This window comes from Ranitomeya imitator, chromosome 7, assembly GCF_032444005.1.
Source record: "Ranitomeya imitator isolate aRanImi1 chromosome 7, aRanImi1.pri, whole genome shotgun sequence".
NCBI lineage: Eukaryota > Metazoa > Chordata > Amphibia > Anura > Dendrobatidae > Ranitomeya > Ranitomeya imitator.
In genome coordinates, this window is record NC_091288.1 from 210,443,249 (window position 1) to 210,466,241 (window position 22,993).

At 51.4% G+C, this 22,993-nt stretch overlaps 1 protein-coding gene across 1 annotated transcript; it reads left to right on the plus strand.

The window, feature by feature from the left end:
* The first annotated feature begins 139 nt into the window (after positions 1-139).
* Positions 140-22,117, plus strand: FLII (FLII actin remodeling protein). The gene is made up of 30 exons (XM_069734674.1): positions 140-350; positions 4,607-4,717; positions 6,377-6,448; positions 6,564-6,644; positions 7,238-7,323; positions 8,159-8,320; positions 8,408-8,511; positions 8,610-8,785; positions 9,132-9,289; positions 9,369-9,453; positions 9,529-9,685; positions 9,771-9,907; positions 10,131-10,343; positions 10,699-10,878; positions 11,006-11,088; positions 11,409-11,483; positions 11,557-11,640; positions 11,901-12,072; positions 12,186-12,290; positions 12,635-12,826; positions 12,914-13,102; positions 13,220-13,359; positions 13,439-13,679; positions 19,508-19,662; positions 19,762-19,822; positions 19,901-20,029; positions 20,116-20,222; positions 20,400-20,505; positions 20,581-20,646; positions 21,406-22,117. The coding sequence occupies exons 1-30, from the start codon at positions 288-290 to the stop codon at positions 21,538-21,540; spliced, it is 3,825 nt and encodes a 1,274-aa protein (XP_069590775.1). The 5' UTR covers positions 140-287; the 3' UTR covers positions 21,541-22,117.
* The last annotated feature ends 876 nt before the right edge of the window (positions 22,118-22,993 follow it).

Genomic DNA, 22,993 nt, shown 5'->3' on the forward strand with positions numbered 1-22,993 from the left:
AATCAATGGACGACCTTCACATGACGTCACTGGTTGCCATGTCGGGTCTGAAGGCGGGACTAGAGAATAAACAAGAGACATTTAGATCTGTTTATTGGGTCCTTCACCTGCCAATCATATCCAGTGGCAGCCATCGTTAGGGGGCGGGGCTGGAATGTGCCCGGGTTAGGGTGTGTACCGCTAGTGACAGGACGTCGTGTAGGGTTGTGTGAGCGGCGGGGGCGGGGCTTAGGCGCTTCCTGCTGCTCTCTCCAGTCACTCAGTCAGACTCTTCCTAGCACCGGGACATGGCGGCCACCGGCGTGCTGCCCTTCATCCGAGGGGTGGACCTGAGCGGAAATGATTTTAAGGTGAGGGGAACTGAAGGGTCCAAGAAGACCCCGGAGGGACATTGAGGTGTGCGATTAGGGGAGGGGCCTAGTGACCACCATCAGTCCTGTGTGGTGAGAGAACAGAGGCAGGAGCACAGTGTGAGGTGTCTGTGTACTGTGTGCCCAAGGGTCGCCATGGCGAAGCCCCAAGACCCCAGTCATATGACACCGTCCGGGGGGTAATGTCCCCCTGGCATTCACCAAACCCAGGCCGGGGGCCGGAGGTTATTTACCAGGGGGGCCGGAGGTTATTTACCAGGGGGGCCGGAGGTTATTTACCAGGGGGGCCGGAGGTTATAGACCGGAGGGGCAGGGGGGCCGGAGGTTATTTACCAGGGGGGCCGGAGGTTATTTACCAGGGGGGCCGGAGGTTATTTACCAGGGGGGCCGGAGGTTATTTACCAGGGGGGCCGGAGGTTATTTACCAGGGGGGCCGGGGGCCGGAGGTTATTTACCAGGGGGGCCGGGGGCCGGAGGTTATTTACCAGGGGGGCCGGAGGTTATTTACCAGGGGGGCCAGGGGCCGGAGGTTATTTACCAGGGGGGCCGGGGGCCGGAGGTTATTTACCAGGGGGGCCGGAGGGTATTTACCAGGGGGGCCGGGGGCCGGAGGTTATTTACCAGGGGGGCCAGGGGCCAGAGGTTATTTACCAGGGGGGCCGGAGGTTATAGACCGGAGGGGCAGGGGGGCCGGAGGTTATTTACCAGGGGGGCCGGAGGTTATTTACCAGGGGGGCCAGGGGCTGGAGGTTATTTACCAGGGGGGCCGGGGCCCGGAGGTTATTTACCAGGGGGGCCAGGGGCTGGAGGTTATTTACCAGGGGGGCCGGGGCCCGGAGGTTATTTACCAGGGGGGCCGGAGGTTATTTACCAGGGGGGCTGGAGGTTATTTACCAGGGGGGCCAGGGGCTGGAGGTTATTTACCAGGGGGGCCGGGGCCCGGAGGTTATTTACCAGGGGGGCCGGGGCCCGGAGGTTATTTACCAGGGGGGCCGGAGGTTATTTACCAGGGGGGCCGGAGGTTATTTACCAGGGGGGCCGGAGGTTATTTACCAGGGGGGCCGGAGGTTATTTACCAGGGGGGCCGGAGGTTATTTACCAGGGGGGCCGGAGGTTATTTACCAGGGGGGCCGGGGGCCGGAGGTTATTTACCAGGGGGGCCGGGGGCCGGAGGTTATTTACCAGGGGGGCCGGAGGTTATTTACCAGGGGGGCCAGGGGCCGGAGGTTATTTACCAGGGGGGCCGGGGGCCGGAGGTTATTTACCAGGGGGGCCGGAGGTTATTTACCAGGGGGGCCGGGGGCCGGAGGTTATTTACCAGGGGGGCCAGGGGCCGGAGGTTATTTACCAGGGGGGCCGGAGGTTATAGACCGGAGGGGCAGGGGGGCCGGAGGTTATTTACCAGGGGGGCCGGAGGTTATTTACCAGGGGGGCCAGGGGCTGGAGGTTATTTACCAGGGGGGCCGGGGCCCGGAGGTTATTTACCAGGGGGGCCAGGGGCTGGAGGTTATTTACCAGGGGGGCCGGGGCCCGGAGGTTATTTACCAGGGGGGCCGGAGGTTATTTACCAGGGGGGCTGGAGGTTATTTACCAGGGGGGCCAGGGGCCCGGAGGTTATTTACCAGGGGGGCCGGGGCCCGGAGGTTATTTACCAGGGGGGCCGGGGCCCGGAGGTTATTTACCAGGGGGGCCGGAGGTTATTTACCAGGGGGGCCGGAGGTTATTTACCAGGGGGGCCGGAGGTTATTTACCAGGGGGGCCGGAGGTTATTTACCAGGGGGGCCGGAGGTTATAGGACGGAGGGGCAGGGGGGCCGGAGGTTATTTACCAGGGGGGCCTGAGGTTATAGACCGGAGGGGCAGGGGGGCCGGAGGTTATTTACCAGGGGGGCCGGAGGTTATAGACCGGAGGGGCAGGGGGGCCGGAGGTTGTGGACCGGAGGGGCCGGAGGTTGTGGACCGGAGGGGCAGGGGGGCCGGAGGTTACATACCGGAGGGGCAGGGGGGCCGGAGGTTGTAGACCGGAGGGGCAGGGGGGCGGGAGGTTGTAGACCGGAGGGGCCGGGGGGCCGGAGGTTATAGACCGGAGGGGCAGGGGGGCCGGAGGTTATAGACCGGAGGGGCCGGGGGGCTGGAGGTTATACATCTGGGGGTTTATACTCCGGACTGCGCTGGTATCGGTGAGCTCTGCACCATTATATTTCGGGATTGCTTATAGGTTTCTCTCCTCCGGTGATTTGTTCGCAGCCGTCACTACATTATATTTAGCCCTGTGAAGATGGAGGGCGACAGCTGCTGACTGTGAGGGGCCAATATCCTCTGTTCATGAAGGGGCGACACGGTCAGGACTAATAATCTGAGTGTGGTCCCCAGTGACTTATCCCTGGATCCGGGGGTTGCAGGTCCGCAGTTGTGGGGCGGTCGCCCTGTGATTCTTGCGCTCCTTCCCACGCTCCATGCACATACTTGAGATATTTGGCTTCCTCGGCGTCTATGATAAGGGGATTAGATTGTGAGCCCCCGCGTCTGACACTGCCTGAAATCGACGCCAAGCCTCTCACCTCAAAGGGTCCTGCTGACCGGAGTCAGTGTCTCTCCACCCTTGGAGATTATTTTGTTTTTGTTTTTTATTTAAATGCATGTATTTGGGGCTAAACATAAGTTTTGCAATTTAGTTTCCTAAACAATGTTGCACCATTTTGCATTCACAAAATATGGCCACTGAGGCTTTGCTATATCTGGTGCAGGGTCAAGGGGGCGGAGCTTGACTCGGTGAATCTTCCTTTGGTGTCATGCTCCGCCCCCTCCCTCCCTGCACTCAATAAACCCTGACATGTCCCTCTAAAGACTTGTCGTAGATATTGGTTGGAATGACCGTTTTTGGCACCGTATCCTGACCCAATATTGTAAAATCACTAATTATTGGGAGTGCGAAGGGCTGACACATTGTGACGCTGCAGTTGTTGGACACACACGATGGATGCAGCCGGGCGTCCGCTGACTGTTTTCAGACCCTTTTTATTGTTTTTGAGCTTCTTAAATGTCGGCTTCATTGCTTTGCTCTGATACTTGCAGATTATTAGCATGGCTCATACCGGCCTTATGGGCCTGGGTTACCACCCCGTATTATGATCACTACCCTCTTATTATAAGCTCTTGTAAAACTATAACTCCCAGCATGCCCAGTTGTAGTTCTGCAGGTTGGAAACTATTCCACTGTATGTCTGATAAGGAGATGGGCGCGCTGGTCTGGTGTGCAGGATGGATATATGGGGGCGCACCCACCGTACCTCTCTTCTTGGTTTATTTTCCCTGTGACGTCAGTTATTGCACCCACGGCGTCATTAGTGCCTCCATTAAAGCTCACACCCTGACGAGGCATCGGCCGCCTGTAATGCTCCTAATTACATCTGCTCCTCATGTGTCAGAGCCTGAACGTCACATCATGGAAACCCTAAACTTTCTAATAATTTTCAGTGTCTTTTTGCTTGCAGGGAATGCTGTGTACTCACTCGCTCTCTCCGTCTGTGGCTCGCTCTCTCCGTCTGCGGCTCGCTCTCTCCGTCTGCGGCTCGCTCTCTCCGTCTGCGGCTCGCTCTCTCCGTCTGCGGCTCGCTCTCTCCGTCTGTGGCTCGCTCTCTCCGTCTGTGGCTCGCTCTCTCCGTCTGTGGCTCGCTCTCTCCGTCTGTGGCTCGCTCTCTCCGTCTGTGGCTCGCTCTCTCCGTCTGTGGCTCGCTCTCTCCGTCTGTGGCTCGCTCTCTCCGTCTGTGGCTCGCTCTCTCCGTCTGTGGCTCGCTCTCTCCGTCTGTGGCTCGCTCTCTCCGTCTGTGGCTCGCTCTCTCCGTCTGTGGCTCGCTCTCTCCGTCTGTGGCTCGCTCTCTCCGTCTGTGGCTCGCTCTCTCCGTCTGTGGCTCGCTCTCTCCGTCTGTGGCTCGCTCTCTCCGTCTGTGGCTCGCTCTCTCCGTCTGTGGCTCGCTCTCTCCGTCTGTGGCTCGCTCTCTCCGTCTGTGGCTCGCTCTCTCCGTCTGTGGCTCGCTCTCTCCGTCTGTGGCTCGCTCTCTCCGTCTGTGGCTCGCTCTCTCCGTCTGTGGCTCGCTCTCTCCGTCTGTGGCTCGCTCTCTCCGTCTGTGGCTCGCTCTGTCTGTCTGTCTGTCTGTGGCTCGCTCGCTCTCTCTCCATTTCAGACTTTTGTCTTCCGCCTTTAACCTCCATGTTTTCCTCTCTCCCTTTCTCCAGGGTGGATACTTTCCTGAACACGTCAGGTCTATGTCCAGCCTGCGATGGCTGAAGCTGAACAGGACCGGGCTGTGCTACCTGCCGGAGGAGCTGTCCTCTCTGCACAAGCTGGTAAGATATAAAGGGGCACTCCAACAGGCTGGATGGGAATGGCTCCGTTGGTCGGGGTCAGACTGCCGGGACCCCCACGGATTGTGCGCTGCTGCTCTGTCCTATAGTTTATGGGATTGCTGGCGGATTCAGACCACACGTTGCATTATATTCGGCAGTCACAGATTGCGACCACAGCTCCCCTTGGGCATCAATCGTGGCAGTCGGACTTCCACTGACTTAGCACCGATCTTGTCCATTTTTTTTTTTTTTTTTTTGCATCATGACCCCTGCACAAGCTTAGTGTAACTGCAGCCATCACTGTGTCTATAGGGGGCGCTCACCCAGCTCTCGTCATTCTCCATAGTTATGCCGGACTGTTCCCCTCCATTCTTATTTCCCCCACAGCCGTTCTGTTCGTTATTTATTACTGCTATTCCATTGGAGTATCAAGAAGATCCGGATGATCAGAGTTTTCTTACGTGCACAAAAAAAAGATCTTTATTCAGTCCACAAGGGCTCGTTAGAATGGCTCTTTGTACGTGGACGCACCACCGCCATCCTCTGCTCTCTCATTGTTAGCACTTTAGACCCTCCTTACATTACATGTGCTCATGTACTGTATATCAGGTGACAGTGATGGCGGGAAATATCCAGTGGCGGGCCTCTCTGGTGTCAGCAGGGAATATGCGGTGATGGGCGTCTTGCGTGTCGGCGGGAAGAATCTGGTGCTGAGCGTCTCGGTCATCAGCGGGAAATATCCGCTGCCGGGCGTCTCAGGGGTCGGCGGGGAATACGTGGTGCTGGGCGTTTCGAGTGTCGGCGGGAAGAATCTGGTGCTGGGCGTCTCAGGTGTCAGCAGGGAATATGCGGTGCCGGGTGTCAGTGGGAAATATCCGGTGCCGGGTGTCAGCTGGAATATCCGGTGCCGGGTGTCAGCGGGAAATATCCGGTGCCGGGTGTCAGCAGGGAATATCCGGTACCAGGCGTCAGCAGGAAATATCCGGTGCCGGGTGTCAGCGGGAATATCCGATGCCGAGTGTCAGCAGGGAATATCCGGTACCGGGTGTCAGTGGAAAATATCCGGTGCCGGGTGTCAGCGGGGAATATCCGGTGCCGGGTGTCAGCGGGAAATATCCGGTGCCGGGTGTCAGCGGGAATATCCGGTACCGGGCGTCAGCAGGGAATATCCGATGCCGAATGTCGGTGGGAATATTCAGTGCCAGGCATCTCAGGTGACGGCAGGGACTAATTGGCTCTTGAAAGGATTTTACAGCTGTCGCCTACTGTATACATCCACAGGACTTTGATGTTTTTTGGAAGGGTTATTATGAGGGTCGTCCATGAGAGGGCGCTCTTCTTCATGGATGATCTCCAGAAATGTCAGCCTGGTACTGACCGCCCTTTACAGCAGCCTGTATTCTGTCTCCGATGCGGCGGGCTAAGGCTCTGTACTTTGCATCCATTTCTGATCTATAAATGTGTGATCGACGTTGAACCAAAGTATAACTGCAGAATCAGACTACACAAGGTTTGTTTGTAGTCTGTTACCATAGAGACACGTACGTCAGCTTAGTAGCTGTATACCCAAAGCGGTAGAAGTTTTGAACGTTTTGGAAAGTTTCGATGCATTGACATTTTTGATAATGCGATTTTATAAGTTGTGTTCATCTTTTCCAGGAGCACCTGTCGGTGAGTCACAACAGCCTGACCACGTTACACGGAGAGCTGTCATCCCTGCCCTGCCTGCGGGTAAGTAGCCCGGCCTTCACCCCGGTATCCTCAGGGGCAGCCGCTCTGCTGATACATCCGCCTTCCACCATATCCATGTGCGGCTCCTTAGTTGGTCTCCTCTCTCCCTTCCTAGGCTATTGTAGCTCGCGCCAACAGCCTGAAGAATTCTGGGATCCCGGACGACATCTTCCAGCTGGATGACCTGTCCGTACTGGTAAGAGACAAATGTTTCCGGCGTTGAATACCACGGAAGTGGCTAATGCAAATCCTACTCTTTCCTGTAATCCCCCAAAAAATTGCACTGCAAGAACCTGCACACTCCAAGATATACTGGTCTGCTAGTGTGCCCCCTAGTGGCCGTCAGAAGGACATGCAGCCAAATATACATTCTGGACTGTCAGAAAATGAAATATAAAATGACTTGTAAAGGGAAACTGTCAATAGGAGAGGCCGCCATCTGTATGATGCTATATGGGCTCTGTATTATATCCCAGCTCGTCAGACGCAGTGCTATTAGGGGGTAAGCGATGCATGTGACACCCTCCTGGCTCTCCTGAGGCTAAGCGTGCAGAGGGCATGTAATTGGCAGCATTTAAGCCCCTCTGTCGGCACTATAGGAAGCCCTCCATAGACGCAGCTGCACCTACAAGTTCTGAGGATGTGTGATAAATGTGAAGGGAGCTGGTCGGATCCCATATACTCATCTTATACGTCTGGTTATTTCTCATTATTTTCCTACAATTGGAAGAAATCATGAACTGGAAAGTTAATAGTAAAAAAAAAAAACTTTCCATTTTTGCTTTCCAGGACCTGAGTTATAATCAGCTGACTGAGTGCCCACGAGAGCTGGAAAATGCAAAGAACATGCTGGTGCTGAACCTCAGCCATAACAGGTGAGCGGTCTCCATGCAGAGGATTAGGGGGCTTCTCCAGTCCCCCCAGAAGGCCCAGAGGTGACCTGTTATTACTGGAGGTGGTACACGGACACAGACCGGCTGTCCGTGTATTACGGGGGTAGGGAGCGTGCAGTGGGGTACGGACTGCTCTTGTTAATGGGGATGGGCCCATTATTCTAAAGGGGTCACGCAAATTATCACTGATCCATGGGATGAGTGGTCTCTGTTATTCGGTGAGAACTTTATCAATAGCTGTAGTAGGGGATTTGTGTCCCCCATTGTTCTCACATCCTGGAGGAGATGGATGGAGCACAGGTGGCACATGTACCGTGCTTCTCTTTTCAAAGTGTCTGGCACTGATGAAGACTACTGAGCAGAGTGGTCTTGTGCCCCCCAAGTGCACCGGTCTGGTGATCAGAGAGGTTCCGATCATGGATAGGTCAGAATTTCTGCGGACCGGAAAACCCCTTTTAAAGGGAACCTGACATGAGTTTCACGCTTTCCATATCACGGCGGCTGTGATCTTGTGCATTGCTGCAATAACCCAGCCAGCATGTAGACGGCGCGGCGGCTGAGCTCACTGACTGCCTGCAGCTGTCTACATGATGTCACCAGTGTAGACAAACAGCCTGGGCAGCATCGAGAGTCTGTGCTGGACCCGGGGAGGGTATGTGATACTCGTTTTGTTTTGTTTTTTATACCTACTGTAGCAACACGATAGTTTTCAGAAATGAGACTCTGGATTGGCACTTGACTAAACATATATCTTAAAAGTGGTGCTCCAGCTAGATTCATTTTATCAGTGACGTTTCTCTGTTCTCCTTCTCCGCAGCATCGATAACATTCCCAATCAGCTGTTCATCAACCTGACGGACATCCTGTACCTGGACCTCAGCGACAACAAGCTGGACAGTTTGCCCCCGCAGATGCGGAGACTGGTGCACCTGCAGACCCTCATCCTCAATAATAACCCCCTGATGCATGCCCAGCTCAGGTCTGTATGCCCTGTCGTTGCTCTGGTGTTTCAGGTAACCCAACGGCGTGATGTTTCTTAATCGCCACTTCTCTGTTGTGATAACAGGCAGCTTCCTGCAATGGTCGCCCTGCAGACACTGCATGTAAAGAACACACAGCGAACGCAGAGCAATCTGCCCACGTCCTTGGAAGGCCTCCTGAATCTAGCAGGTACGCAGCGGGTATCATGACTGGGCAATGACCCTGCATTAGGGGGATACAGTGTGCTGCCTTATGGTGGGAATATTTCCAGTGTTGCTTCCTTTCAGATGTGGACTTGTCTATGAACGACCTGACCCGGGTCCCTGAGTGCCTGTACACACTCGCCAACCTGAAACGCTTGAACCTCAGCAGTAACCAAATCTCCGAACTCTCGCTGTGCATCGATCAGTGGACCCAACTCGAGACCCTCAACCTCTCCCGCAACCAGCTGACCTCACTTCCGGTATGCAGTCTTGTTTCAGGTAGCGGGATGCGAATGGCAAGAGATCACAGCCAATTTTGCAACACCATATGAAAGGCAATCATTAAAAGTTATCACCGATCCAAGGGACAGGTGATGTCTTGTGGATAGGGAACCTCGGGACCCTCGCCAATCCCAGGAATGGGCATCTGAAATGCCCCATTGGTCGCACATGTGCATTGATTCTCCATGAGCCTGCTAGGAGGTAGCCGAGTGCATTTCTTTGGGGGCATTTCAGGTCTCTGTCCCCAGGATCAGTATATTTTGGAAAGATGATAGGTAAATGCCCTTTAATGGATGATAGGCCATGCTTATTCTCTGCTTCCAGTCTGCAATCTGTAAACTATCCAAGCTGAAGAAACTCTACCTAAACTCCAACAAGCTGGACTTTGATGGGATCCCATCCGGTATAGGCAAACTGGGCAATCTGGAGGAATTTATGGCATCTAACAATAACTTGGAGCTCGTCCCGGAGAGTCTGTGCAGGTAAAGCAGCCGTCTATAGTGGATCCAGGGACTAACTGGGAAACATTAAGGGTTAATGGATCTTATCTGTTTTATTCAGATCAGGTAAATTACGGAAGCTCGTCCTAAATAAAAACCGCCTGGTCACGTTGCCAGAGGCCATCCACTTCTTGCCAGACTTGGAGGTAGGTGTCGCAGCCGCCTGTCCGGTCTTCTAGCCTCATTTGTCACTGGTTTAATGCATTATTTCTTTCTTCCAGGTTCTGGATGTAAGGGAGAACCCCAGCCTTGTGATGCCGCCCAAACCCGTGGACCGCACCTCTGAGTTCTACAACATTGACTTCTCCTTGCAGAACCAGTTGCGCCTTGCGGGGGCATCGCCGGCCACGGTCGCTGCTGCTGCAGCCGCTGCGGGCAGTAAGTGCGCCTCTCGTGTGTTTCATCCTCCGGTCCGACATCTCATGGTTATGGGTAGGGTTTATGATCGTGTCTAACCTTTCAGCTGGGAGCGCGACGAAGGATTCCTCCGCGAGGAAGATGCGTCTGAGGCGGCGCAAGGACTCCGCCAAGGACGACCAGGCCAAGCAGGTGCTAAAGGGGATGTCGGATGTGGCTGAAGAGAAGAACAAGAAGATACAGGTGAGCGCAAGTGTCAGTGACGGACCCGAACTCAACGCACGTGGCCTCACGACTGCTTAATTTACGCCTCCATCCAAATTCCAAGATTGGCGATAACACCGCACCCAGTATAATCCTTACTGTGACCCCTTATCTAAAGGTCCCGCCATTCGGTGTAGTATGTGACTGTTCCCTGTATTTTTATTACCTTTTTCTCTTCTGATTTCTCACCACTTCCTTGCAGGAGAACGGAGACATAAGATACACAGACCTGAAGACCCGGCGGTGGGATCAGGGGCTGGAGAAGCCACCCTTGGATTATTCTGAGTTCTTCACTGAGGATGTAGGACAGATCCCGGGTATCACTGCCTGGCAGATTGAGAACTTTATCCCCATCCAGGTGGACGAGGCTTTACACGGGAAGTTCTACGAAGCCGACTGCTACATAGTGCTGAAGGTGAGGAAACACCGTGTCCTTGGGGTGAGGGGTCGGTGATACCTGCACATTACACGTCTGTTATTCCCAACCAGGGCGTAGGATGTGCCAGATCCTGTCCCACCACAGGGACCCCCTAATCTCACCGGCGATCCCCTGTCTCGCACCTCGTGCATCTCTCTCCATCGACGTCTATGGGAGTCCTGAACATAGCGGAGCCCTTCCCACACCTCCTGTGGGTCTGATATAAATGTCTGAGATGGGAGTACCCCTTTAACAATGGATGTTTATAATCCAGAATCCATACCTTCTCTCTGGAAGTTAGTAGGGGGTCCCAGGTCACCCACCCTACATGATTTCTCCTTTACCCCCTTAGACTTTCCTGGATGATAACGGCGGTCTGCACTGGGAGATTTATTACTGGATCGGACAGGAGGCCTCGCTGGATAAGAAGGCCTGCTCCGCCATCCACGCCGTGAATCTACGCAACTACCTGGGAGCCGAGTGCCGCACAATCCGGGAAGAGATGGGCGATGAGAGCGAAGAGTTCAGTCAGGTGGGAAAATCTACTGGAATATAAATTCCACCTTTCTAATAATTATTTAAAAAAAAAAAAATATATATATATATATATATATATATATATATATATTTATTTTGTTTACTACCTATTTTTTCTGTAGGTGTTTGAGAATGAGATTTCTTACATTGAGGGAGGTTCAGCCAGTGGCTTCTACACAGTGGAGGACTCTCAGTACATCACCAGGTGAGGGCAGCACTGTTCTTTGTGTGCAGGGCATGCTGGCAACAGTTTACGGGCTTGTCCAGAACTCAAGATGGGTCATTAGGTCGGTGGGGGTCTGAAACCTGACGCCCCCATTAATCCGCTATTAGTTGACTTCTGAGATGTGCAGTGCACAAAGGTGGGGGGCATCATGGCTCCGTACACTGTGCGATGGCTGTTCTTGGGTCCTGCAGCTCAGCTCCTATTCACTTTAATAGGATATGCACAATTCTATCCAGGAGGGGGCGCTGTTCTTAAAAGCATAGGTTGACACTTCCTGTGTTTTTTCTCTTTCCCTCCAGACTCTACAGAATTTACGGCAAGAAAAATATCCGCTTGGAGCCTGTGCCATTAAAGGGCTCGTCTCTGGACCCCCGGTCAGGGCCTTCTCCTGTATTAATGACATTGGTAATCTCAGGCCTCGCGTATCTGACATTTCTTCTGTTTCAGGTACGTGTTCCTCCTGGACCACGGTCTGGAAATTTACATTTGGAGAGGAGCACAAGCCTCGCTCAGCAACACGACCAAAGCCAGGTACGTGCTCCGGTGCTGAGCGCTCACTACGCGGATCATCGGGAACACTACGCACAGTTTACTGTGTGATCAGTGTGTGTTCGGTGGGGGCCACTAGATGGCAGCATATAATGCAGGTGATCTATTTTTCCTATTTATGCTGCCAGCAGGGGGCGCACTGTTCCGGCCGTATAGATCTGCAGATGTTTTGCAGAGCGTCTTTCATGAATTCACTTCCTTTTCCACTATTGTTTTTTTTTTTTTTTTTTCCCCATTTCTAGGTTGTTTGCCGAGAAGATCAACAAGAATGAGCGGAAGGGGAAGGCGGAGATTGTATTACTTACAGATGAGCAGGAGACCCCAGAATTCTGGGAAGTGTTGGGGGGACAGCCTCATGAGATCAGACCTTGGGTACCCGAGGACTTCCAGCCACTTCGCCCCAAACTTTATAAGGTATCTGACCAGGACGTGAGTCACAGAAATTACTGCTTCACACTGCAGCTGTATAGGCGGCGGCGCAGTCCCATGTCAGCTGCCTAATAAGTCATCTGTGCTGCCCCCTGCAGGTTGGACTGGGCCTGGGTTATCTGGAGCTGCCACAGATTAACTACAAGATCTGCGTGGAGCATAAAAAGAGACCGAAGATCGACCTCGTGCCAGAGATGAGGCTGGTGAGAAAGTCACACTACACCGCACAGCAGAGCTGACACGGCATCTATATAGTACACAGCACAGCAGAGTGGACACGGAATCTATATAGTACACCGCACAGCAGAGCGGACACGGAATCTATATAGTACACAGCACAGCAGAGCCGACACAGCATCTATATAGTACACCGCACAGCAGAGCCGACACGGCATCTATATACTACACCGCACAGCAGAGCCAATGCCCCCTCTGTGCACCACGCTGTGCGGGGCACCTCCTCTGTGTACTGCGCCACCTCTGTATACTGCGCCATGATGGTGGTACATAGCGGTAGTTGAGTTCTTCGTTGCTTCCTATTTTCCAGCTTCAGAGTCTGCTGGACACTAAGGCCGTCTACATCCTGGACTGTCACAGCGACATATTCATCTGGATTGGGAGAAAGTCTTCCCGCTTGGTGAGAGCCGCCGCCTTAAAGCTTGGACAGGAGCTGTGCGGGATGCTGCACCGACCCAAACACTCCATGGTGATCCGGAACCTGGAGGGCACGGAGTGTCAGGTACGGAGGCCAACATGGCCGACTGCAGCCAAATCTTTCTCTACCCTGAGCAGCGGGAACAACCTTGCGTTCATTCACTTGTTTTAGGTGTTCAAATCCAAGTTTAGAAACTGGGATGACGTCCTGAAGGTGGATTACACCAGGAACGCGGAGAGCGTGGAGCAGAGCGGCGGATTGCAGGGCAAGGTGAAGAAAGATGCAGAAAAGAAGGACCAGATGAAGGCCGACCTCACCGCGCTCTTTCTGCCACGCCAGCCTCCAATGACGGCTTCAGAGGTCAGCGCCTCATGGCCAACAACTGCTTTACAATCTCCCCTCTAGATGATTTTTTTTTCTGGTGTGGAACTACAACTTCCAGCAAATTGTCAGATCAGCAATGAATTTGTCTCGTAGGCCGAGCAGCTGATGGAGGAGTGGAATGAAGATCTGGACGGGATGGAGGGATTTGTACTCGAGGGGAAGAAGTTTGCCCGTCTACCAGAAGAAGAGTTTGGCCACTTCCACACGGAGGATTGCTACGTGTTCCTCTGCAGGTAATTGGGGAGGCCATATATATGGTTGGTGGACGCAGTCCGGTCACGGCAGGACCTCATGTCCGATCTGCTCCTTCAGATATTGGATTCCGGTAGAACGTGAGGAAGAAGAGGAAGAGCAGCAGCAAAGCAAGAAGAGAAAGATCAATGAAGACGGAGACGAAGAGGAGGAGGACGAGGATGAGGAGAAGCAGCCGGAGGAGGACTTCCAGTGCGTGGTCTACTTCTGGCAGGGTCGAGAGGCCTCCAACATGGGATGGCTGACGTTCACCTTCAGCCTGCAGAAGAAGTTTGAGAGCCTCTTCCCAGGAAAGTTGGAGGTGACCCCCTTATAATCAATACTGACTGGATAATGAGCTGTAGATAAGACCAGAAGCTTAACCCCTTCCCGACCCATGACGCCACGTAGGCGTCATGAAAGTCGGTGCCATTCCGACCCATGACGCCTATGCGGCGTCATGGAAAGATCGCGTCCCTGCAGATCGGGTGAAAGGGTTAACTCCCATTTCACCCGATCTGCAGGGACAGGGGGAGTGGTAGTTTAGCCCAGGGGGGGTGGCTTCACCCCCTCGTGGCTACGATCGCTCTGATTGGCTGTTGAAAGTGAAACTGCCAATCAGAGCGATTTGTAATATTTCACCCATTATAACGGGTGAAATATTACAATCCAGCCATGGCCGATGCTGAAATATCATCGGCCATGGCTGGAAATACTAGTGTGCCCCCACCCCACCCCTCCGATCGCCCCCCCCACCCCCCCGATCTGGCCGGTACACTGCTCCGGCTCCCCTCCATCCAGTGCTCCGCTCCCCCCCGTGCTCGTGTCCGCTCCCCCCGTGCTCCAATCACCCCCCCGTGCTCCAATCACCCCCCCTGCACTCCGATCCACCCCCCCCGTGCTCCGTTCCACCCCCCCGTGCTCCATTCCAGCCCCCCCGTGCTCCGTTCCACGCCCCCCGCGCTCCGTTCCACCCCTCCCGCGCTCCGATTCCCCCCCCCCCCGTGCTCCGATCCCCCCCCCGTGGTCCCCCCCCCACCCTATCATACTTACCGATCCAGCCGTGGTCCCGTCCGTCTTCTCCCGGGCGCCGCCATCTTCCAAAATGGCGGGCGCATGCGCAGTGCGCCCGCCGAATCTGCCGGCCGGCAGATTCGTTCCAAAGTGCATTTTGATCACTGAGATATAATCTATCTCAGTGATCAAAATAAAAAAAATAATAAATGACCCCCCCCCTTTGTCACCCCCATAGGTAGGGACAATAAAAAAATAAAGAAATTTTTTTTTTCCACTAATGTTAGAATAGGGTTAGGGTTAGGGGTAGGGTTAGGGGTAGGGTTAGGGGTAGGGTTAGGGGTAGGGTTAGGGTTAGGGCTAGGGCTAGGGGTAGGGTTAGGGGTAGGGTTAGGGGTAGGGTTAGGGGTAGGGTTAGGGTTAGGAATGTGCACACGTATTCTGGTCCTCTGCGGATTTTTCCGCTGCGGATTTGATAAATCCGCAGTGCTAAACCGCTGCGGATTTATGGCGGATTTACCGCGTTTTTTTCTGCGCATTTCACTGCGGTTTTACAATTGCGATTTTCTATTGGAGCAGTTGTAAAACCGCTGCGGAATCCGCACAAAGAAGTGACATGCTGCGGAATGTAAACCGCTGCGTTTCCGTGCAGTTTTTCCGCAGCATGTGTACAGCGATTTTTGTTTCCCATAGGTTTACATTGAACTGTACACTCATGGGAAACTGCTGCGGATCCGCAGCGTGTGCACATACCTTTAGAATTAGGCTATGTGCACACGGTGCGGATTTGGCTGCGGATCCGCAGCAGTGTTCCATCAGGTTTACAGTACCATGTAAACATATGGAAAACCAAATCCGCTGTGCCCATGGTGCGGAAAATACCGCGCGGGAACGCTGCGTTGTATTTTCCGCAGCATGTCAATTCTTTGTGCGGATTCCGCAGCGTTTTACACCTGTTCCTCAATAGGAATCCGCAGGTGAAATCCGCACAAAAAACACTGGAAATCCGCGGAAAATCCGCAGGTAAAACACAGTGCCTTTTACCCGCCGATTTTTCAAAAATGGTGCGGAAATATCTCACACGAATCCGCAACGTGGGCACATAGCCTTAGGGTTAGGGTTGGAATTAGGGTTGTGGTTAGGGTTAGGGGTGTGTTGGGGTTAGTATTGTGATTAGGGTTATGGCTACAGTTGGGATTAGGGTTAGGGGTGTGTTGGGGTTAGTGTTGGAGTTAGAATTGAGGGGTTACCACTGTTTAGGCACATCAGGGGTCTCCAAACGCAACATGGCGCCACCATTGATTCCAGCCAATCTCGTATTCAAAAAGTCAAATGGTGCTCCCTCACTTCCGAGCCCTGACGTGTGCCCAAACAGTGGTTTACCCCCACATATGGGGTACCAGCATACTCAGGACAAACTGCGCAACAATTACTGGGGTCCAATTTCTCCTGTTACCCTTGTGAATCTAAAAAAATGCTTGCTAAAACATAATTTTTGAGGAAAGAAAAATGATTTTTTATTTTCACGGCTCTGCGTTGTAAACGTCTGTGAAGCACTTGGGGGTTCAAAGTGCTCACCACATATCTAGATAAGTTCCTTGGGGGGTCTAGTTTCTAAAATGGGGTCACTTGTGGGGGGTCTCTACTGTTTAGGCACACCAGGGGCTCTGCAAACGCAACGTGACACCCGCAGACCATTCCATCAAAGTCTGCATTTCAAAAGTCACTACTTCAATTCCAAGCCCCGACGTGTGCCCAAACAGTGGTTTACCCCCACATATGGGGTATCAGCGTACTCAGGAGAAACTGGACAACAACTTTTGGGGTCAAATTTCTCCTGTAACCCTTGGGAAAATAAAAAATTCTGGGCTAAATAATTATTTTTGAGGAAAGAAAACGTATTTATTATTTTCACGGCTCTGCATTATAAACTTCTATGAAGCACTTGGGGGTTCAAAGTGCTCACCACACATCTAGATAAGTTCCTTTCAGGGTCTAGTTTCCAAAATGGGGTCACTTGTGGGGGGTTTCTACTGTTTAGGCACATCAGGGGCTCTGCAAACGCAACGTGACGCCCGCAGAGCATTCCATCAAAGTCTGCATTTCAAAACGTCACTACTTCAATTCCAAGCCCCGGCATGTGCCCAAACAGTAGTTTACCCCCACATATGGGGTATCACCGTACTCAGGAGAAACTGGACAACAACTTTTGGGGTCAAATTTCTCCTGTTACCCTTGGGAAAATTAAAAAATTCTGGGCTAAATAATTATTTTTGAGGAAAGAAAACGTATTTATTATTTTCACGGCTCTGCATTATAAACTTCTATGAAGCACTTGGGGGTTCAAAGTGCTCACCACACATCTAGATAAGTTCCTTTGGGGGTCTAGTTTCCAAAATGGGGTCACTTGTGGGGGGTTTCTACTGTTAAGCCACATCAGGGGCTCTGCAAACGCAACGTGACGCCCACAGAGCATTCCATCAAAGTCTGCATTTCAAAACGTCACTACTTCACTTCCGAGCCCCGGCATGTGCCCAAACAGTGGTTTACCCCCACATATGGGGTATCAGCGTACTCAGGAGAAACTGGACAACAACTTTTGGGGTCAAATTTCTCCTGTTACCCTTGGGAAAATAAAAAATTGCAGGCTAAAAGATCATTTTTGAGAAAATAATTTTTTTTTTTATTTTCATGGCTCTGCGTTATAAACTTCTGTGAAGCACTTGGGGGTTCAAAGTCCTCACCACACATCTAGATTAGTTCCTTTGGGGGTCTAGTTTCCAAAATGGTGTCATTTCTGGGGGATCTCCAATGTTTAAGCACACAGGGGCTCTCCAAACGTGACATGGTGTCCGCTAATGATTGGAGCTAATTTTCCATTTAAAAAGCCAAATGGCGTGCCATCCCTTCCGAGCCCTGCCGTGCGCCCAAACAGTGATTTACCCCTACATATGGGGTATCAGCGTACTCAGGACAAACTGGACAACAATATTTGGGGTCCAATTTCTCCCATTATCCTTGGCAAAATAGGAAATTCCAGGCTAAAAAATCATTTTTGAGGAAAGAAAAATTATTTTTTATTTTCATGGCTCTGCGTTATAAACTTCTGTGAAGCACCTGGGGGTTTAAAGTGCTCAATATGCATCTAGATAAGTTCCTTGGGGGGTCTAGTTTCCAAAATGGGGTCACTTGTGGGGGAGCTCCAATGTTTAGGCACACAGGGGGCTCTCCAAACGCGACATGGTGTCCGCTAACAATTGGAGCTAATTTTCCATTCAAAAAGTCAAATGGCGCGCCTTCCCTTCCGAGCCCTGCCGTGTGCCCAAACAGTGGTTTACCCCCACATATGAGGTATCGGCGTACTCGGGAGAAATTGCCCAACAAATTTTATGATCCATTTTATCCTACTGCCCATGTGAAAATGAAAAAATTGAGGCGAAAATAATTTTTTTGTGAAAAAAAAGTACTTTTTCATTTTTACAGATCAATTTGTGAAGCACCTGAGGGTTTAAAGTGCTCACTAGGCATCTAAATAAGTTCCTTGGGGGGTCTAGTTTCCAAAATGGGGTCACTTGTGGGGGAGCGCCAATGTTTAGGCACACAGGAGCTATCCAAACGCGACATGGTGTCCGCTAACGATGGAAATAATTTTTCATTCAAAAAGTCAAATGGCGCTCCTTCCCTTCCGAGCCTTACCATGTGCCCAAACAGTGGTTTACCCCCACATGTGAGGTATTGGTGTACTCAGGAGAAATTGCCCAACACATTTTAGGATCCATTTTATCCTGTTGCCCATGTGAAAATGAAAAAATTGAGGCTAAAAGAATTTTTTTGTGAAAAAAAAGTACTTTTTCATTTTTACGGATCAATTTGTGAAGCACCTGGGGGTTCAAAGTGCTCACTATGCATCTAGATAAGTTCCTTGGGGCGTCTAGTTTCCAAAATGGGGTCATTTGTGGGGGAGCTCCAATTTTTAGGCACACGGGGGCTCTCCAAACGTGACATGGTGTCCGCTAAAGAGTGGAGCCAATTTTTGATTCAAAAAGTCAAATGGCGCTCCTTCCCTTCCAAGCCCTGCCGTGCGCCCAAACAGTGGTTTACCCCCACATATGAGGTATCAGCGTACTCAGGACAAATTGGACAACAACTTTCGTGGTTCAGTTTCTCCTTTTACCATTGGGAAAATAAAAAAATTGTTGCTAAAAGATAATTTTTGTGACTAAAAAGTTAAATGTTCATTTTTTCCTTCCATGTTGCTTCTGCTGCTGTGAAGCACCTGAAGGGTTAATAAACTTCTTGAATGTGGTTTTGAGTACCTTGAGGGGTGCAGTTTTTAGAATGGTGTCACTTTTGGGTATTTTCAGCCATATAGACCCCTCAAACTGACTTCAAATGTGAGGTGGTCCCTAAAAAAAATGGTTTTGTAAATTTCGTTGTAAAAATGACAAATCGCTGGTCAAATTTTAACCCTTATAACTTCCTAACAAAAAAAAATTTTGTTTCCAAAATTGTGCTGATGTAAAGTAAACATGTGGGAAATGTTATTTATTAACTATTTTGTGTCACATATCTCTCTGGTTTAACAGAATAAAAATTCAAAATGTGAAAATTGCGAAATTTTCAAAATTTTCGCCAAATTTCCGTGTTTATCACAAATAAATGCAGAATTTATTGACCTAAATTTACCACTAACATGAAGCCCAATATGTCACGAAAAAACAATCTCAGAACCGCTAGGATCCGTTGAAGCGTTCCTGAGTTATTACCTCATAAAGGGACACTGGTCAGAATTGCAAAAAACGGCAAGGTCTTTAAGGTCAAAATAGGCTGGGTCTTGAAGGGGTTAAAGGAGTTGTCGATTATCGGGGGTCTGACCGCTGACACCTGCACTGATTGGCTGCATGGGACACTTCGTGATCCCTGTTGGTGCCTGTCTGACGGCCGCTCCATCCGTTCGCTATGTGGCATCTAAGCGCTACACCCTTTTTCTGGCAGCCCCATGGAGAATATATGGAGCCATTTTGTAGCCCCGCCAGTCGGTGTTGGCCCCAGCGGTTGGACCTCTGCCAATCAGCAAGTTATCGCCTATCCTGTACAATCCCTTTAAGCCTCATCCTTCTGTTCTTCTCCTCTTAGGTCGTCAGGATGACGCAGCAGCAAGAAAACGCAAAGTTCCTCTCTCACTTCAAGAGAAAGTTCATCATTCACAAAGGGAAGAGGAAGATGAGGGACGTGGGGCTGCAGCCGAACTTATACCACATGAGGACTAACGGGAGTTCTCTGTGCACGAGGTGAGGAGGGGGCTGCATCAGTATGGCAGAAACTAAGACCCCCATGGATATCCCATCGCTCAGACGTGCGGCTTCACAGTTCTCGGTTCTGCCCTGCAGGGTCATCCAGATCAACACCGACTGCAGTCTGCTGAATTCCGAGTTTTGTTTCCTCCTGAAGGTGAGCCCGCAGCGGCCATTGCGTCCCCTCCACACCCTTCGCCCCATTCCCTCCTCCTCACCTGCTCGTGTCTTCCAGGTCCCCTTTGAGAGCACTGATAACCAGGGCATTGTGTACACCTGGGTCGGGAGGGCAGCAGACCCCGACGAGGCCAAGCTTGCCGAGGACATCATGAACACCATGTTCGACGACACGTACAGTAAACAGGTGCAGTGTTCGAGGGGACGTTTTGGGGTCTTTGATGATTTTGGACGAGTGAGATGGGACTGATGAAGCTTTCTTCTATCCGTCAGGTTATAGATGAAGGAGAAGAACCTGAGAATTTCTTCTGGGTGGGCATCGGAGGCCAGAAGTCCTATGATGAGGATGCCGAGTATATGAAGTTCTCTCGGTTATTCAGGTACATGGTCAGACAAGATGGCAGCACTTATTCCAGTCACATAGTAGCAATTACCCCATAACACCGAGCTCGGAGACCCCCCTACTTCCTATTATCAATAGGGGGAGCTAATAGTGACCTTATAGGATAATCCACCATTAGATGTTCCCTCGATGTGTAATTAACCCTTTCACGCAGATGCTCCAATGAAAAGGGCTACTTCTCGGTGTCTGAGAAATGCTCCGACTTCTGTCAGGACGACCTCGCCGATGACGACATCATGCTCCTGGACAATGGCACAGAGGTGAGCGAGGGCAGAACGAGGGTCCTGGGATGGGGTACCACCCTGGATCCATCCTAATGCTTTCCCTGTCCGCAGGTCTATATGTGGGTCGGGAGTCAGACCAGCCAGGTGGAGATAAAGCTCAGCCTGAAGGCCTGTCAGGTACGTGGCTCCACACACGGATCTGCCGCGCAGTCCTACGTCACGTCCATTGTGGTGTCAATATGGCAGTCTCGGCTTCAGCTGTCGTTGTGGCTAACGTGTTTGGGGGTCTTCTGACTGTGGCCCTATAGCTGGGATTATCAAATTATTACCTACCTTGGGACTTCCCATAATAAAGGTGTCCGACAGGCAAATCATTTTTTTTTTTTTCATGAAGTAAGGATTGTTTGAAAAATGACAAATTGAGAATCTAGCGCAGGCCGCTCCGGAAGTGGGGTCTGTGCCCTGTTCTGAAGTCGCAGCACCACTGTAGCCTGTGATTGGCTGCAGTGGTCCAATGATTAGAAGAGTATGTCATTGAGGAAACATAGCAGCGCTGGAGCCTGTGCTTTCCAAATGGAGCTGTGATCGCCTGGTCTAACCTCCTGCATGATTAGAAAGTGCAGCTGACTAATACCTTTCACGTAAGATCTCCGTGGGGGAAGTGGCAGCATAGCTGAGGTCAGCTCTTTCACATTACAAAGCCTTCTACCATCTCTCATTGCACTGTCACCTCTGCTGTACTGCTTGTCCAGAGTGGAGTCAAAACTTATATCTGTTGTGCTCATAAGTGTGAATACTGACACTGCCATGCAATGTGGGGGAGGGGAGGTACATCAGAGGTGACAGTACAATGAGAGGAGGAAAGTTGACTGATAAAGTTTTGTAATGTGACACGGTTAAACTCTGCTGTGCTGTATGTATGTCTTATCTCTACAGGTTTACATCCAGCACATGAGAGCCAAGGATCCTGATCGTCCTCGTAAACTGCGCCTGGTCCGAAAGGGAAACGAGCCTCACGCCTTCACTCGCTGCTTCCACGCCTGGGGTGCCTTTCGCAAGCCGCCAGCTTAGTCCAATCCAAAAGCAACGCGGACCTTGTTCCTGCGCAGCAACGGCTGCTTTTCCCCATGGGCAGCACTGGCACAAAGGACGTTAATATATTTAACACTTCCTGGCCGACTCTTTACTGTACAAGCGCTGGGACAGAACGACTGCCGCCATGACTGCACTACTGCTTCTCTTCTGTGACTCCGTTTCTACAGTGTTAAGGGTTAATACCGGTTGGGGGGGGATGCACACTAAGGGCAATGTTTCTTCCAAAGCTGCAGCCTGCACTTTGATGCCAACGGGGGGCACCGCAGCTGCCATAGCTCTCCTGGTGGGAGGGGGCATGCATCGTAATAACTGTAGATTATAACTTATCGAAGTGGTTTGTTGCCACAGTACCAGCCATGTGCAGATCACAGGGTTTCTCTGCCGCCGTCTTCCTGGAGAAGGTGCTAATCCGTGTAACAGTGGCCCCCCGGGTAAGACTACGCTCCCCAGCGCCCCCTAGAGGAGAGGCCGCGACCCTACAGTCGGGGGAGGGAATAGACTTTTACTGTATGAGCTTTATATATTTTAATAAAATTTGCACTTCACTTTCAAATATCGCAGCGTGGTGTTATAGAGGGGGGATGTATCTGATCAATGTTAGGCTCTGCGCTGCGATGAGACCACCAGCGCACACGGACGATGATGCATGTGTGATGCCGGATGTGCACATGATCAGCGGTGGGTGACAGCGCGCTAGAACGCCCCTTTAAGAATATATTGTCTTAATTCAGAAAACAATTGCATCTAAAATCAGAAAGAAAACTTTGCAAATAAATGTGATCTATGTAGAGCAAAAATCTAAATTAAGGCATCAGCAACCTGCGGCACTCCAGAGTCCCGTCAGCAGCTGTCGAGGAACATTGGGAGTTGTCGGCTGGAGCGTGAGAAGGATGAGAATCCTGGCTATGGTTCATTTAGTCACTGACTCCAACTGTTGGCAGAACCTGTCTGACCCACCACTAGAGGGAGCCCATGGCCTAGTTTGGTTTTACAGCTCCAATTGTGTTTTTAACACTAGCTATATACATCTACATGCTATGAGCTCCCTCTAGTGGCGGCTGGATATAAATCATCAAAAAGGGTGAGAGCTCCCCCGAGTGGCAGCTGTAAATTAATCTACACGCTGTGAGCTCCCCCTAGTGGCAGTTGTATATAACTAAGCATCTAAAAGGGTGAGAGCTCCTCCTAGTGGTAGCTGTATATTAGTCTACGCTCTGAGAGCTCTCCCTAGTGGCGATTATATGTAAAATCAGCATCTACATAGAGGGCGCGCCCCCTAGTGGCTGCTGCATATAAATCAGCATTTACATGGAGTGAGCTCCCCTTGGTGGTGGTTGTATATAAATCAGCATCTAAAAGGGAGAGCGCTCCCCCCCTAGTGGCAGCTGTACATTCATCTACACGCTGTAAGCTCCCTCTAGTGGCGGCT

Bases quoted from the DNA above. Each gene is read 5' to 3' on its own strand.
- FLII (XM_069734674.1), top strand. From the start codon at position 288: ATGGCGGCCACCGGCGTGCTGCCCTTCATCCGAGGGGTGGACCTGAGC. The intron at 351-4,606 runs GTGAGGGGAACT...CCCTTTCTCCAG, and splicing joins TGAGCGGAAATGATTTTAAG to GGTGGATACTTTCCTGAACA. The intron at 8,321-8,407 runs GTCTGTATGCCC...TTGTGATAACAG, and splicing joins CTGATGCATGCCCAGCTCAG to GCAGCTTCCTGCAATGGTCG.